Source organism: Nerophis ophidion, linkage group LG10, assembly GCF_033978795.1.
Source record: "Nerophis ophidion isolate RoL-2023_Sa linkage group LG10, RoL_Noph_v1.0, whole genome shotgun sequence".
NCBI lineage: Eukaryota > Metazoa > Chordata > Actinopteri > Syngnathiformes > Syngnathidae > Nerophis > Nerophis ophidion.
This window is the reverse complement of record NC_084620.1, coordinates 23,213,929-23,227,354: the sequence shown is the minus strand read 5'-3', so window position 1 is coordinate 23,227,354 and position 13,426 is coordinate 23,213,929. Positions and strand designations below refer to the sequence as shown.

At 39.4% G+C, this 13,426-nt stretch overlaps 2 protein-coding genes across 2 annotated transcripts; one reads left to right on the top strand and one right to left on the bottom strand.

The window, feature by feature from the left end:
• Window positions 1-2,765: 2,765 nt before the first annotated feature.
• gpha2 (glycoprotein hormone subunit alpha 2) lies at window positions 2,766-3,686 on the top strand. The gene is made up of 3 exons (XM_061911880.1): window positions 2,766-3,031; window positions 3,093-3,277; window positions 3,351-3,686. The coding sequence occupies exons 1-3, from the start codon at window positions 2,887-2,889 to the stop codon at window positions 3,453-3,455; spliced, it is 435 nt and encodes a 144-aa protein (XP_061767864.1). The 5' UTR covers window positions 2,766-2,886; the 3' UTR covers window positions 3,456-3,686.
• gphb5 (glycoprotein hormone subunit beta 5) lies at window positions 3,336-5,811 on the bottom strand. The gene is made up of 2 exons (XM_061911879.1): window positions 4,877-5,811; window positions 3,336-4,728 (listed from the first exon to the last, which is right to left on the bottom strand). Exons 1-2 carry the CDS (start codon window positions 5,081-5,083, stop codon window positions 4,540-4,542), a joined length of 396 nt encoding a protein of 131 aa, XP_061767863.1. The 5' UTR covers window positions 5,084-5,811; the 3' UTR covers window positions 3,336-4,539.
• Between the last annotated feature and the right edge of the window lie 7,615 nt (window positions 5,812-13,426).

Sequence of the window (13,426 nt, the reverse complement as noted above, 5' to 3'; positions counted from 1 at the left end):
TCTGTACAGGTCTCACATAATACGATGCATAGCAGTCTTTTTGGTTATGTGATGTTAAGGATAGCGCGATGACAAGCTGTAGAACAGTACTCCTCTCACGGAGAGTGCGCAAACTCCTGGGAGTACGTGAAGGTACGCCAAGGGACAAATGAGATTTGCTAAAGATATTCTTAAAAAATATCAGCAATTCATAAATACCCAATAAATATATTTATTAAAACTTCAACAACATATGAATATAGGTTCATAAACTGTGAAAATATATGCAACAATGCAATATTCAGTATTGACAGCAAGATTTTTTGTGCACATGTTACATAAATATTGATGTTAAAGATTTCTTTTTTTGTGAAGAAATTTTAAGAATTAAGTTCATGAATCCAGATGGATCTTTATTACAATCCTCAAAGAGGGCACTTTAAGTTGGTGATTACTTCTATGTATAGAAATCTTTATTTATAATTTAATTACTTGTTTATTTTTCAACAAGTTTTTTAGTTATTTTTATATCTTTTTTTCCAAATAGTTCAAGAAAGACTACTACAAATGAGCAATATTTTGCACTGTTATACAATTTAATAAATCAGAAACTGATGACATAGTGCTGTATTTTACTTCTTTATCTCTTTTTTTCCAACCAAAAATGGTTTGCAGTGCACTCTACTGCAGTCACGGCAGCCCTCAATAATGTCGGCCAGGTGAAAATTGGGACAAATTCTGGAAAATGGTTGAACCGGTAGATTGTCGGGAGGTGCACTGATATTCAGGAGTCTCCCGGAAAAATCGTGAGGGTTGGCAAGTATGTTGCTAGGACAGGACAGCCATTCATAGAAGGTGAATTCATTAAAAAGTGCATGTTAGACTTTTTAAGAAATCTTTTCTTGCGGCCCAGCCTCACCCAGTTTCTGCATCCAGTGGCCCCCAGGTAAATTGAGTTTGAGACCCTGCTCTAAGACATGTTCCAAAATGCACACAGAAATTGTGTGTGTGTGTGTGTGTGTGTGTGTGTGTGTGTGTGGGGGGGGGGGGGGGGGGGGGGGGTGGCACTTGATGCATGCTATCATTCTATTACGCGTGACTGTGGTGGCAATGCATTGATGGAAAAGCTATCTCGTTTTCCTCTGTGTCACAGCGGTCCCCCTCCCCGGCTATAAAGAGCACGTGAAAGGATGTCCACCGTGCACACATGCTAACAAACTGCAGGAGACACACCGACAGACATTTAAGGACATTTTCATTATTTTGTTAGCAGCAAGGGGGAGAGAAAAGGAGGGGTATGCATAAAAAAGAGGTGTAATTGTAATTGTGGGTGTGTTTTCAGCTATAAGTGGCCTTGCTTCTACCTGCTGCCTTAACACACACATACACACACAAACATACGCTAACACACACACACACACACCACACAAACACACCTGTACTGCACTCAGCTGGCTGGGCTCTGGAAGTTGTGCTCCAAATGTTTCAGGTAAGACACATGCATGACACAAACTTATTCCAACAACAAGATAAATATGTATATAATTTTAAAGCTGAACTTAAAAATGAGCTAGCACAATTTGTTGCTTTAATTTGTGAACATTGGGTCATTGATATTGTACGTTGCGTGAAACATTTTTATCTAAAAGCTTTAAGTGGTGGTTTCGATGATATGTCCCTCAGAAGCATTTTGAAAAATTAATATTGTCACATGCACTTGCAATTTTTTAATATATATCTAGAAATGAGTGTATTTTTAAAAAATACATTGAAATTCAACATATTTCCTAATATGTTTTGTAAGTTTGAATGATCTAATACTTACTAGATATTAATCAATTGATATTACATAATTGTTTTTGTTTATTTAAAAATATATACATCCAGCCATTCATTTTCTCCCACTTGTACATATTAACATTTTATACAACAGGTGCCATTTATAGATGTGTCATTTTTATAGGAAAATATTTTGTTTTTTAAACGTATATTTTCAGTACTTGAAATATGTACAGTAATTTGGATTTTTACAAGGGAAAATCAAAACAAGCATGTCCAACACACTAAATATAGTTATTATTTTATTGTAAAAAATGTTTTAAAATACATATAAATATATATACTGTACCATATGAATGTATATATACACATGTATATATATGTACAGTATATAGATATATATATACTGTATGTATGTAAGCTTATATGTGGTGTATGTGTGTGTATGTATGTACAGTATATATATGTATACATATCTGTGTATATATATATATCTTTCTATGTATATATGTATATATATATACATATATACATACATATACACACACATATGTAAATGTACATATATATACATAAATATATATGTGTATAGATGTATATATCTATACATATATATATATACACATATATTATATATATACATATATACACACATTATCTATATATATACTGTATATGTATGCATATATATATATATATATATATATATATATATATATATATATACATATACATATACTGTATATATATTCTTGATTTACTGCATGATATTGTGAAAAAAACAAGTAATAAAGTATAATATTTGTTAGATTGTGGCATAACAACACGATGAACATGGTCTTCTGAGAGTGGAACTAGCACGCCACTTTTCTCAGAGGTGGAATCCCCTCATTGGGGTGGAGTGGGGTATACCCCCCACCCCCCATTTCATCTAGCCAGCCAGCTGGCACAGTGTTAATTAGGCCTCTCACACACACACACGCATACACACACAGAGTATTAAAATGTTAAATGCTGGTTCCCCAGGAAAACGGATGTGAAAAAAAGAGGTGCCATTTTAGGGGGTAAAGGTCACAGCTCCTGACTTGAGTGTTTACACACGTGTGTGTTAGGACACGTGTTGGGCGAATGTGTTCAACACTCGCCTTTTTTCTGAAGATGTGGCAGTCGCTTTACTTTCTGGCGCTGCCAGTGATGTCGCTACTGCTGATCTTCTCTCCTGCCGGGCGGAGCAGCGAGGACCTCACGCTCACCCCGGGGTGTCACCTCTATCGTAAGTAAGCACTTGTTGGGTTTGGTGACCTTGTTGTACCTAATGAAGTGTCCTCAACCAGCCTTCAACGTGACCATCCGCAGTGACCGTCGAGGAACATGCAGAGGAACCCACCTGGTTCACGCCTGCGTCGGTTACTGCGAGTCCAGCGCCTTCCCGTCCAGGTACTCGGTGCTGGTGGCCTCCAACTTCACCCACAACGTCACGTCCACGTCACAGTGCTGCACCATCAGCAGGGAGGCCAAGGTGAGGGGCTGAGCAAATGGTGGGATAGTTGGGGTCATGTTCTACTTACACCCACCTCTGGCTGGATCTGCAGGTCAAAGTTCGCTTGGAGTGCCCGGGAGGACGTCACCACGATGAGCTGGAGATCCTGACAGCTAAGGCGTGTCGCTGCGACATGTGCCGCAGCTCACGACACTGAGGCACATCAACTGGGACCAGGACCGGGACCAGGGCCAGGAGAGAACTCACAACAGAGTTTAGTCTTTTTACTTACCAAGAAGACATGTTCTCATGTGGAAGATGAAAAACAAACACTGTGGAGTTCTCATTGACTTTTAGGAACCAAATAAAATTTTGCATAAACGTATTTAATCAAAAAAATGATTCAGCAGTGATACAATGAAAAATGAACAATGAGCACTAATCACCAGCAGAAGATTAAAGAATGTAAATATATATATATATTTATTTGTCTACATTTGACTTGTTTTGAAATAATACTGTATATATTGATGGACGCAAATGTTTGCGCGAAATGTCTATGGGATCAATGTTTTTAACAAATGTTTTTCTATGAAATTTCTTCTGAAATTGTGGACTTATTGTGAAATATATTTGTTAGGTTTTTTGTTTTTCTAAACTGCCATTTAAACATTTAAATTTTGTTTTAACTTTAGTGTTGTATTAATTTATTGCAAGCATGCATATATTTACAATTTGGTGTACAGTAATGTCAACATGTCCAAAATAGAGCAGGAAGAAGCAGAGCCTATTTTTTTTTTACTGACTTCTAGCTGACTTAGAAAAAATATTTTTTTACATTTTTACTTATATATTTGCTGAACCAAATGTGTGTGGCTATTTAATATTTTTAATAAATATTTATTTGAATAACATTTCCTATTGACTTTTGTACATTTAAACGTTCCATGATGTGCACCTGGGGAGAACTTGATTGGCAACTCTAAATTGGCCCTAGTGTGTGAATGTTTCCTGTCTATTGTGTTGGCCCTGCGATGAGTTGGTGACTTGTCCATGGTGTACACCGCCTTCTGCCTAAATGCAGCTGAAATAGGCTACAGTACCCCCTGCGACCTCGAAAGGGACAAGCGGTACAAAATGGATGGATGATGTATGTATACATAATGTACTGTGGCTAAACTAGCCTTTGCATTTTATTATCTGATAATTATTATCTGATATTACTTTATACACACGCACACACACACACATAAAAATTTATGTTGCATGACTTTAATGACACATTGCTGTGTACAAGCTGATCAGAAAGACTCGCACTCGGTGTCTAGGGTGGTGCACGCGGCGCAGTGACAGTGTATGGCCACCGGGTAGTGATAGAGAGGCGAGACACCGGGGTGGCAGCCGGGCAGCCGCGCACTAACGTAGCGTGTCAGTGCGTACGTGCACACTCGGTGGTGCCGGTGAATGTAGGGGGGCTCCGGCACTGGCCTCTGTGTATTGTGCAAGAGAGAGAGGGGTACAATATTAAATGTAATAATGCAACGCAATGACAACCTCCCACCAGCAGGAGGCGACCACAAGAAAGTGCACTTTTCATACTTACATGCCCTGACAAGTTAAATTGTGTGCAAATATTACCTCCCAGGTGTGACAGCGTCCCCAGCAGGCCTCTGTGGTGACGCGTAGACCCCTGCAGCCGGGTTTCTGGGCCACAAAAGAGAACTCGCGGACCGCGCAGCCACGGAAGCTGTGGAGCGCAGCCATCGATGTGGTCACGGCTGTCGTCGACCCAGCGAAACCTTGGCCCAGCAGCAGCAGGACGAGCATGATGAGGGCCAGATGCATGCTGGGAGAAAAATTAATTAGTCAGTCAAAATTCAATCAAGATGATTTTAATTGACAAGAAGGTGCAGATTGCAGAACCTTTTACAGGGTGAAACAGTGTCCTCTGGAGGTCACTTAAGTTACTGTATCGTCAAACTGCACTGTTCAAAACTAAAGTACAACAATAATACTCATACTATAATTGCAAAGGTTAACAAGTAAACACTTGATCATTATAAAACAAACAAACATATTAAGAAGTAGTATAAGAAAACAAGCAACATTTACTTTGACCTTGTGCTTGAATTATTAAACAAAATAGAATAAAAACATTGTACCTTTTTTGTATCTGAAGATCCCAGCTGGTGTGTCTCTGCTCACCCGACAAAATGAAATGGAACCAAGTTGTCTATTTTTTTTTTCTTTTTAAAGAAAGTCATTAGGGCGGACGGACACTCTGACATCATAGTAATTACCATTTTAACTCTGCACGAGAGAGACCCCCAGGCAGAACAATCATGGAGATTCCCTCCCTGGAAAATACTGATAGTTGTCTGTACAGTACTGTACGTGTTTTCTTAACCCCAACATCTCCCGCTGCTATTGCACTGCATTTATTTGACCATGAAGACAGAATGTAACACAAACATTAAAGGTTATTAATTCATTAGGATTTGACTGAAATAAGTATTTGATCCCCAAACAAAAAATACTTACTGCGTGACTAAGCTGCCAAACAGGATTAAAGCCCAAATCAGTGCATTGTCACTATGTATATATTCTGTATATTATATATATATATATATATATATATATATATATATATATATTTATATATATATATATATATACACACACACATATATATATATATATATATATATATATATATATATATATATATATATATATATATATATATATATATATATATATATATATACATACACATATGCACCAGCGCCCCCCGCGAACCCAAAAGGGACAAGCGGTAGTGAAATGGATGGATGGATGAATACATCCGTCTTTCTATCATATATACGTATATATATATATACAAATATATGTATGTATACATATATATGTGTGTGTGTATATGTATATATATATATATATATATATATATACATATATGTGTGTATGTATATATAAATATACATATATATGTATATATATATATATGTATATATACATACATATATATGTATATATATATACATATATATATATATATGTATATATATACATATATGTGTGTATGTATATATACATATACATATATATGTATATATATACATATATATACATATATATATATATATATATATATATATATATATATATATATATATATATATATATATATATATATATATATATATATATATATATATATATTAGGGGTGTGGGAAAAAAATCGATTCGAATTAGAATCGTGATTCTCACGTTGTGCGATTTAGAATTGATTGATTCTCATTTTTTTAAAATCGATTTATATATATATATATATATATTTTTTTTTTGATCAATCCAACAAAACAATACACAGCAATACCATAACAATGCAATCCAATTCCAAAACCAAACCTGACCCAGCAACACTCAGAACTGCAATAAACAGAGCAATTGAGAGGAGACACAAACACGACAGAGAACAAACCAAAAGTAGTGAAACAAAAATTAATATCAGCAACAGTATCAAAATTAGTTATAATGTCAGCATAGCAGTGATTAAAAATCCCTCATTGATATTATCATTAGAAATGTATAAAAAAAAAATGTAAAAAAGAACAATAGTGTCACAGTGGCTTACACTTGCATCGCATCTCATAAGCTTGACAACACACTGTGTCCTATGTTTTCACAAAGATAAAATAAGTAATTGTTTTGGTTCGTTTAATAGTTAAAACAAATTTACATTATTGCAATCAGTTGATAAAACATTTTCCTTTACAATTATAAAAGCTTTTTACAAAAATCCACTACTCTGCTTGCATGTCAGCAGACTGGGGTAGAACCTGCTGAAATCCTACGTATTGAATGAATAGAGAATCCTTTTAAATCGGGAAAAAATCATTTTTGAATCGAGAATGGTGTTGAATTGAAAAAAAATCGATTTTGAATCGAATCGTGACCCCAAGAATCGATATTGAATCGAATCGTGGGACACCCAAAGATTTGCAGCCCTAATACATATATATATATATATATATAGATATATCTATATATCTATATATATATATATATATATATATATATATATATATACATACATACATACATACATATATATATATACAGTACATATATATACACACACATATATGTGTGTGTCTGTATGTATATATACATCTATATATCTATATATATATATATATATAAATATATATATATACATATACATATATATATATATATATATATATATATATAGATATAAATATGTGTATTGTATGCATGATAGTTTTAATAGCTCTTCTTCGGGGTGGTGATGTGAAATCACCTCTGAGCAATCACAACTCTATTTAGCTGTTAGCTTCAAAATGAGCTGACAATGGTCATTAAGGGGAGTGTTGGTGCAGCTGTAACTAAAAACTGCATTACACGAGTCTGCCTGAACAAACTGCCTGGACATAAGCGCAAGGACTGTTTTGGAGGTCCACGTCATGAAACATTTGTACGGCACGCCAGTGTAGCGTACACGGGCATCTCAATACAGAAACATTGAACGGGTTTCACCAAGTGAAGTCACAACTGAAATGATCAAAACTCAACAAAATGCACTTCTGGAGAGCAGCCAAGTGTACAAGCATTTGCAAGGGTCAAAATGTGTGTCTGATGTCAGGTCTGTTGGTCACGCTCAGGGAGGGGATGGCACCGATGTGCATTTTCCTTCCAATACTGTGTTTAAGGATCTACATCAGGGCTATTCAACTACATAATGAAGAGGGACGTGGAACGTCACCTCGCTGGGGGGGAAGGTGCCTGAGCTAGTGCGCGAAGTGGAGAAGTTCTGCCAAGATATAGTCGGACTCACTTTGACGCACAGCAAGGACTCTGGAACTAGTTCTCTCGAGAGGGGCTGAACTCTCTTCCACTCTAGGTTGCACGCAGCGAGAGGCGAGGGGCTGGGGAGGCAATTATTTTTGCCTCCCTGCACGTTGGAGTTCAACAGGTGGACGAGAGGGTAGCTTCCCTCCGCCTTCAGGTGGGGTACAGGTCCAGTCTGTTGTTTGTGCTTACACACCAACAGCAGCTCCTCCACATCTAGAGTAGCCAGATGAGGTGGTTCGGGCATCTGGTCAGGATGCCACCTGAACGCCTCCCTAGGGAGGTGTTTAGGACACATCCGACCGGTAGGAGGCCACGGGGGAAACCCAGGACATGTTGGGAAGACATGTCTCCTGGCTGGAGTGGAAACGCCTCAGGATCTCCGAGGAGGAGCTGAACGAAATGGGTGGGGAGAGGGAAGTCTGGGCTTCCCTGCTTAGGCTGCTGCCCCCGCGACCCGACCTCGGATAAGCAAAAGAAGATGGATGGTCGGCTGACTTAAGGGGCTGATTAAAACAAATTAAATTGATGCGTTTTGGTGTCTGTTGGCTTTTTTTTAATGACATTTGTTTTTTCAGACATAGGAAATATTATCAACATATTTGCATTTTCTTGCGTCTGGAACGTTCCAGCGCACACTCTAAGTTATTACCAGCGTCTTACACTGGCGTACTTTCAGCGCGCTAAAAATTGGGTTTTGTTGTATCACACTGCAGGACTGCTTCTAAAATGCCTAGACAAGAACGCCACAGGTGGGAGCACGATGACATTAATGTGCAGTAAATGAGTGTTTCCATGATGAAAGCGTAGTATACGAAAAAATCTCATTTAAACAAGGCGGTCTGCACCAGTTATCAATTGTACACACAGCCAAATAGATTACACACAACATGGCCACTAATAGTTTGCACACGCTGTTTAGCGTGTGTTATTTGGATCTTAACAGATAAAAGAACTCTACCGAAACATACTATTATTGAAAACTATATAACCAAAGAAGTTAAACAAATGACAGTCATGATCAAATGTCTGGGTCATGTCTCGTTTAGAGTTTCTGTTATTTTTTGGAGTTAAGTGTTTCCGTTCTCAGCGCTCTGCCCTTTGTTCACTTTTGGTTGCCAAACGCTGTGTTTCTTACACACCTGTTCCTGTTTGGTGATTGGTGTTTGCACCTGCGGTCGCTGCTAATCATTTCCTTACATACAGTGTTGGGACTTATGCGTGGCAAAGTAACGCGTTACTGTAACGCCGTTATTTTTGGCGGTAACTAGTAGTCTAATACCAAAAAGACCGATGGCGGCGCCCGGACGGGCTGCAACATCGCGGAGCTCTTGCTAAAGATGGAACATTTGGCAGAAATACCGGACAATTCTGCAAACTTCATGGCTGGCTCACATCGTGGTCACTCCGTGATCACGAACGACTGCCAGACACTTCTGGATGTGGACATATCGGGCCGTTTTGGACTGATAGACGCGTGCTTGCTAGACCTGCTAACTAGCACGGGAATAGTTCGGCGGCTACATCCAGCGGCCTGTGAAGCAGCGGAGTATAGTAGCAGCGGGGGCCGTCTACGGAGCAGACGCCAGCGGTGTGATCGGAAACTCGGATGTCGAGCGGGGCTAAAAACAAAGCAGAAGGCTAATCCCCACAGAACACCACTTCCCTCCATCCTGAAGCCGGACTTAAATGGAAGATGCAAGACTACTGGTCTGGGTAAGGAGTCAGTTCAATTAGAACAAGTTTTTTCTGCTTTGATTGTTTCAGAGTTGGACATGTGTTCTACCGAGGTGGCAAACTATGATGAGTGCAGTTTATCAAAGCAACAAACAAACAATCGGAACATGTGTTCTACTGAGGTGGCTAACCATGATGCGTGCAGTTTATCAAGGCAACAATCAAACAATCGGAAAATTCCCGTCGTATCAATTCCTAGATATGGTCGTAATTATACTAAATGCACTGGGCATAATAAACACAACATTATTAATATTGCTACTACGGATAATTTGATCAACAATTCCCTAAAACAGCCCACTACCTGTAATATAGGTTTTTTAAACATAAGATCATTGTCTCCCAAAACGTTGTTAGTTAATGATATCATCAGACACAACAATCTTAACGTCATCGGTCTCAGCGAAACCTGGCTTAAACCAAACGACTTTTTTGCGCTAAATGAGGCATGTCCTCCTAACTTTACACATGCGCATATTGCCCGTCCTCTTAAAAGGGGGGGGGGGGGGGGGGGGGGGTCGCACTAATATACAACGAAAACTTTAACCTTAGTCCTAACATGAATAATAAATATAAATTGTTTGAGGTGCTTACTATGAGGTCTGTCACACCGCTGCCTCTACACCTGGCTGTTATCTACCGCCCCCCAGGGCCCTATTCGGACTTTATCAATGAATTCTCAGAGTTCGTTGCTGATCTGGTGACACACGCCAATAACATAATCATAATGGGGGACTTTAATATCAATATGAATACCCCATCGGACCCACCGTGCGTAGCGCTCCAGACTATAATTGATAGCTGTGGTCTCACACAAATAATAAATGAACCCACGCATCGCAACGGTAATACGATAGACCTAGTGCTTGTCAGGGGTATCACCGTTTCCAAAGTTACGATACTCCCGTATACTAAAGTATTGTCCGATCATTACCTTATAAAATTCGAGGTTCAGACACATGTTCGTCAAACTAATAATAATAGTAACTGCTATAGCAGCCGCAACATTAATACGGCCACAACGACAACTCTTGCTGACCTACTGCCCTCGGTAATGGCACCATTCCCAAAATATGTGGGCTCTATTGATAACCTCACTAACAACTTTAACGACACCCTGCGCGAAACCATTGATAACATAGCACCGCTAAAGTTAAAAAAGGCTCCAAAAAAGCGTACCCCGTGGTTTACAGAAGAAACTAGAGCTCAGAAATTATTATGTAGAAAGCTGGAACGCAAATGGCGCACGACTAAACTTGAGGTGCACCATCAAGCATGGAGGGATGGTTTAATAACTCATGCTTACCTTAGCTAAAGCTAAATATTACTCAAATCTCATCCACCGTAATAAAAACGATCCTAAATTTTTTTTTAGTATGGTAGCATCGCTAACCCAACAAGGGACCCCTTCTATTAGCTCCACCCACTCAGCTGATGACTTTATGCAATTCTTTAGTAAGAAAATTGAAGTCATTAGAAAGGAGATTAAAGACATTGCGTCCCAGCTACAACGGGGTTCTATTAACACTGATACGATTGTATATACGGCGGATATGCCCTCCAAAATAGTTTCTCTCGTTTTGAGGAAATAACATTAGAGGAATTGTTACAACGTGTAAATGGAATAAAACAGACAACATGTTTACTTGACCCTCTTCCTGGGAAACTGATCAAGGAGCTCTTTGTATTATTAGGTCCATCAGTGCTAAATATTATAAACGTATCACTTTCCTCGGGCACTGTTCCCCTAGCATTCAAAAAAGCGGTTATTCATCCTCTTCTTAAAAGACCTAACCTCGATCCTGACCTCATGGTAAACTACCGACCGGTGTCTCACCTTCCCTTTATTTCAAAAATCCTCGAAAAAATTGTTGCGGAGCAGTTAAATGAACACTTAGCGTCTAACAATCTATGTGAAACCTTTCAATCCGGTTTCAGGGCAAATCACTCCACGGAGACAGCCCTCGCAAAAATGACTAATGATCTATTGCTAACGATGGATTCTGATGCGTCATCTATGTTGCTGCTCCTCGATCTTAGCGCTGCTTTCGAAACTGTCGATCATAATATTTTATTAGAACGTATCAAAACACGAATTGGTATGTCAGACATAGCCCTGTCTTGGTTTAACTCTTATCTTACTGATAGGATGCAGTGTGTCTCCCATAACAATGTGACCTCGGACTACGTTAAGGTAACGTGTGGAGTTCCCCAGGGTTCGGTCCTTGGCCCTGCACTCTTCAGCATCTACATGCTGCCGCTAGGTGACATCATACGCAAATACGGTGTTAGCTTTCACTGTTATGCTGATGACACCCAACTCTACATGCCCCTAAATCTGACCAACACGCCGGATTGTAGTCAGCTGGAGGCGTGTCTTAATGAAATTAAACAATGGATGTCCGCTAACTTTTTGCAACTCAACGCCAAAAAAACGGAAATGCTGATTATCGGTCCTGCTAGACACCGACCTCTATTTAATAATACAACTCTAACATTTGACAACCAAACAATTAAACAAGGCGACACGGTAAAGAATCTGGGTATTATCTTCGACCCAACTCTCTCCTTTGAGGCACACATTAAAAGCGTTACAAAAAAGGCCTTCTTTCATCTCCGTAATATCGCTAAAATTCGCTCGATTTTGTCCACTAAAGACGCCGAGATCATTATCCATGCGTTTGTTACGTCTCGTCTCGATTACTGTAACGTATTATTTTCGGGTCTCCCCATGTCTAGCATTAAAAGATTACAGTTGGTACAAAATGTGGCTGCTAGACTTTTGACAAGAACAAGAAAGTTTGATCATATTACGCCTGTACTGGCTCACCTGCACTGGCTTCCTGTGCACTTAAGATGTGACTTTAAGGTTTTACTAATTACGTATAAAATACTACACGGTCTAGCTCCATCCTATCTTGCCGATTGTATTGTACCATATGTCCCGGCAAGAAATCTGCGTTCAAAGGACTCCGGCTTATTAGTGATTCCCAAAGCCCAAAAAAAGTCTGCGGGCTATAGAGCTTTTTCATTTCGGGCTCCAGTACTCTGGAATGCCCTCCCGGTAACAGTTCGAGATGACACCACAGTAGAAGCATTTAAGTCTCACCTTAAAGCTCATTTGTATACTCTAGCCTTTAAATAGACTCCCTTTTTAGACCAGTTGATCTGCCGTTTCTTTTCTTTTTCTCCTATGTCCCACTCTCCCTTGTGGAGGGGGTCCGGTCCGATCCGGTGGCCATGTACTGCTTGCCTGTGTATCGGCTGGGGACATCTCTGCGCTGCTGATCCGCCTCCGCTTGGGATGGTTTCCTGCTGGCTCCGCTGTGAACGGGACTCTCACTGCTGTGTTGGATCCGCTTTGGACTGGACTCTCGCGACTGTGTTGGATCCATTATGGATTGAACTTTCACAGTATTATGTTAGACCCGCTCGACATCCATTGCTTTCCTCCTCTCCAAGGTTTTCATAGTCATCATTGTCACCGACGTCCCACTGGGTCATTATTGTCACCGATGTCCCACTGGGTGTGAGTTTTCCTTGCCCTTATGTGGGCCTACCGAGGATGTCGTAGTG

Excerpts from the sequence above, each read along its gene's own strand:
- gpha2 (XM_061911880.1), top strand. The coding sequence starts at position 2,887 with ATGTGTTCAACACTCGCCTTTTTTCTGAAGATGTGGCAGTCGCTTTAC. Across the intron at positions 3,032-3,092 it reads CCCGGGGTGTCACCTCTATC|CCTTCAACGTGACCATCCGC; the intron begins GTAAGTAAGCAC and ends GTCCTCAACCAG. Across the intron at positions 3,278-3,350 it reads CCATCAGCAGGGAGGCCAAG|GTCAAAGTTCGCTTGGAGTG; the intron begins GTGAGGGGCTGA and ends CTGGATCTGCAG.
- gphb5 (XM_061911879.1), bottom strand. The coding sequence starts at position 5,083 with ATGCATCTGGCCCTCATCATGCTCGTCCTGCTGCTGCTGGGCCAAGGT. Across the intron at positions 4,729-4,876 it reads GACGCTGTCACACCTGGGAG|AGGCCAGTGCCGGAGCCCCC; the intron begins GTAATATTTGCA and ends CACAATACACAG.